Source organism: Poeciliopsis prolifica, unplaced genomic scaffold (assembly GCF_027474105.1).
Source record: "Poeciliopsis prolifica strain line A6 unplaced genomic scaffold, Auburn_PproV2 SCAFFOLD004, whole genome shotgun sequence".
Lineage (NCBI taxonomy): Eukaryota > Metazoa > Chordata > Actinopteri > Cyprinodontiformes > Poeciliidae > Poeciliopsis > Poeciliopsis prolifica.
Window position 1 is genome coordinate 12,311,289 of NW_026562379.1, and position 3,382 is coordinate 12,314,670.

The 3,382-nt window shown below is 38.8% G+C and overlaps 1 protein-coding gene across 1 annotated transcript; it reads right to left on the bottom strand.

Moving 5' to 3' along the window:
* Nucleotides 1-1,253: 1,253 nt before the first annotated feature.
* On the bottom strand, nt 1,254-3,167 carry LOC129359183 (lysophosphatidic acid receptor 4-like). The gene has a single exon (XM_055028635.1). It carries the CDS (start codon nt 3,043-3,045, stop codon nt 2,191-2,193), a length of 855 nt encoding a protein of 284 aa, XP_054884610.1. The 5' UTR covers nt 3,046-3,167; the 3' UTR covers nt 1,254-2,190.
* Between the last annotated feature and the right edge of the window lie 215 nt (nt 3,168-3,382).

A 3,382-nucleotide genomic window follows, 5' to 3' on the forward strand; every position in this document is an offset into this window, starting at 1 on the left:
CAGCTCACCAAACTGGAATGTGAAATAAATTGGTTCTCATCGGGGAGCCTCTACTTTTCAAAAGCCATTTTTGAGTGCAGAGAGTGTAAAACTTAATTTATTTCATTTGTTTATGGGTTTACTTATTGGTGAATGAACCTTAATTGATGAAAATGTGGGCTGAGAAAGCATTCTGGCTTCTGCCTCGCTCTGTTTAGTCACGACCTAAAGCATAATACACATGCACTCTTAATCGCATTGTCAAACTACACACTAAGAATCAGTTCATGTTCACGATTTGAAATTTACTTACATACAACTGACATAGAATTTTGGTTTTGTCAAATAAATTTTTTGGCAATAGGCCTTATGGTTGTTGATCATTGTCCCTTGCACTCAATGTCAATTTCTGTCTTTCTCTCTCTTTGTTCCCTTTTTTACCATCACACTGTCCATAGTGACCAAAGCTGCTGCTTTCTTTGAATAGTGCTCATCTTTTGGTTAAAGGCCGACCAGACTGCAGCACAAGACAGGAATAGAGGCTTTTGCGGCCTCACAGAGCAGAGCAGAATGTGTCTGCCTCATGTCTTTTTTTTAATTTATTTATTTTTTATGTTAAAGCGTGTGTGTTTGCGTGTGCATGCAAGTGTGCATGGTTGAGGAAGAAGCATATGGGACAGGAGGCTTTTTGTGTATTTTATGCTTTTATCCCAGACTAAACAGATCATAACCTTCAAATATGGCATTAGATTTAAAAGTTATGAAAGCAACAACTTGACCTTTTTCATAATCAACAGAATCTTTAAAGATCACACCCTTTCAGCCAAGAGCAATAATCCAGTACACACACAGCGCACTGAATAAAGCTGTCATATACCATGGTGTGAAAACACATGGGCAGGGCTGAGTGTGTACAGACTGCAGTTCAGATGTGCTTCAGACTGTATTTATTTTTTTCCTTCCGACTCTTGTTGAGTTTCATCCTGCAGAGGGCACAGGTAGGTCACATTAAACATATATGGAGCAGCTCGAGGCAGAAGAGCGCCTCCACACAAGACTCCAATTTAAGAAGGGTCACTCTCAAGCAATATCTGGCCAGCCGCAGCCTTATGGACCGACGACCTTACTTTATTTACAAGAGGCAACATTTTATGCATACAAATTCTGCAACTTATTCCAAAGCAACAGATCTCATGTGCTTAGAATGAAAACTCTAAATGCAGCCATGAGTGCACAAGCAGGAAACAAAGATGTTCTGTTCTTATGTGGTTTGCTTTATTTGGCACGTGGCATATTTAAAAAGAAGGGCCAGAAAGGACGAATAAACAGGAACAATTCTTAAAAAAAGACATGTAATGTTCTGATGGGCAAGAATAACTCATCACGGCAACAAACATAGACCTTACATTTATTTTTTTTCTATAACATACAGTGCCTTGATAAAGTATTCATAGCTTATGAATCATAAGATTTGAAAATTGCACAAGTTAAAGTTTTATATAGGTATCTCATGTGACAGTCCAAAAAAGTAAGAAAAGGATATAAGATTGTTCAATGTTGAAAAAAATATAAATCTGAAATGTGGCTTGCATTTCCCTTCTGATCCACAAATGCAGATACATTTTTTAGAGGTTTTGTTCAGGGAAAGTTTGAAAATGTTTATTCTGATCTATTTGTTGTGTTTGTTTGCATTTCCTTATTTATTCTTCATTTACTAATCAGCCGACTTCTAAAGGTGGGTTATTCTTCAGTATTTTATTTAAGATTTTCAGAGTAAAGTCGACAGAATCCAAAAAAAGGCACCCTTTGCATTTGTAAAACATCTTTTCCTAATGCTTCATAATTCAGATAAAATCATGATACAATACATAAATCTATGGCTGTGATGTCAAACTACACCAAATTTCTATTTGCAAATACAATTTCAACTCATTTCAAAATTAAAAGATGTTCTTTAAAACAAATTAATGCATTCCCTAACAACTTTCTAAAAACTAGCATGTACTTTTGTTTCATGTGAAATTAGCAATAAAACTTAAATTAATTCAATGAGTTTATTTAAGTAATGTAGCATTGAGTAATTTCAAAAATCAACCAAAACATTGTCTGGTTAACTTTTTTATATTTTTACTAGATAAAACAAGAAACACACTGATACAAGTATAAAAACAAAAAACAAAAAATTATTTCATCTTATCTCTGTCAGTCTGTTCATGTTGCACGACTTGCAAGAGATGTTTCCACATCCTCCTTTTTTTTCCAGAACCCGTCAAAAGAAAAGTAATACAATAGAGGGTCCAGGCAGCAGTTCACACTTGCGAGGCAGCTCAGCTCGGGCCTCAGGTCATCAAAGAACACAACCAGAGACACCGGCAAGAAGAAAACGATGAACATCATCAGGTTCATGGCGAAAATCAGCATGACGTTCAGCTTGTTATTGACCATTGCAGACTCACTTAGATGTCTTTGGAGAGTACAGGACACCATAACTGTGGAGATGATGTTAATTGTCAGCATGGTCAGCAGTAGCACAAGTTGGAAATAACCAATTGTGAGTTCCAGTATCTCGTCCTTTGTTCTGCTGTGTTGGGTCATATTTGCTGTCCCAGAATCAAAACATGTTTGATTCTCTAAACTTCTCAGAAAGCCCACACTCTCTGGGATATTCACCAACACCACAATCACCCAGACGAAAACAGAGCCCTTCACGGCGTTGAGTGGTGTCCGAATGAGCCTCGACCTCAATGGATAAACCACAGCCAGCAGCCGGTCCACACTGATAAAGGTGATGAAGATGGAACTCGTGCGGATGTTGTTGCGAAAGAGCATGGTGAACCAGACGCACAACATCTCACCCAGATGCCAGCTGTTCGTAGCATAAAAGTAGACCCTCATGGACAGAGAGAGGATGAGCAGCAGGTCTGATATCACCAGGTTGGCCATGAAAACGGCGCTGGGGGACTTTCGTCCATGGTGACGTAGCAGAATCCACAGAGATATAATATTGAGTGGCAAACCAAGAGCAATAATAGATCCATAAATAATCGCATACACAAGGTTCTTCATGTCTTATTCTGTTCCATTTGCTCTCTTGCTCTTGATGAAGAGGTTTGGCTTCTCAATGAAAAGCAGAAATGCACAAGAGCGTAGCTGTGACACAAACCACAAACGTCTCGTTTCAGCACACCGTCAACAAGATTTGTGACAGTGAAATGGAGGGGGCATTGCGTGCTAAGAAGTTTGAGCGCAGCGAAACAGGAAGCAGAAGAGCAATTCTTTAGCAAGAGAGGAAGGTTTCAAGCATCACCGTGTAAAGGTGGCAGACAGAGTGTGTCGGAGATCAAAGCCATGGAAGATTTCTGTGCTCTAAAATCCTACACGTGGACAAGAAAGAGACAAGAAT

Excerpts from the sequence above, each read along its gene's own strand:
- LOC129359183 (XM_055028635.1), bottom strand. The coding sequence starts at position 3,045 with ATGAAGAACCTTGTGTATGCGATTATTTATGGATCTATTATTGCTCTT.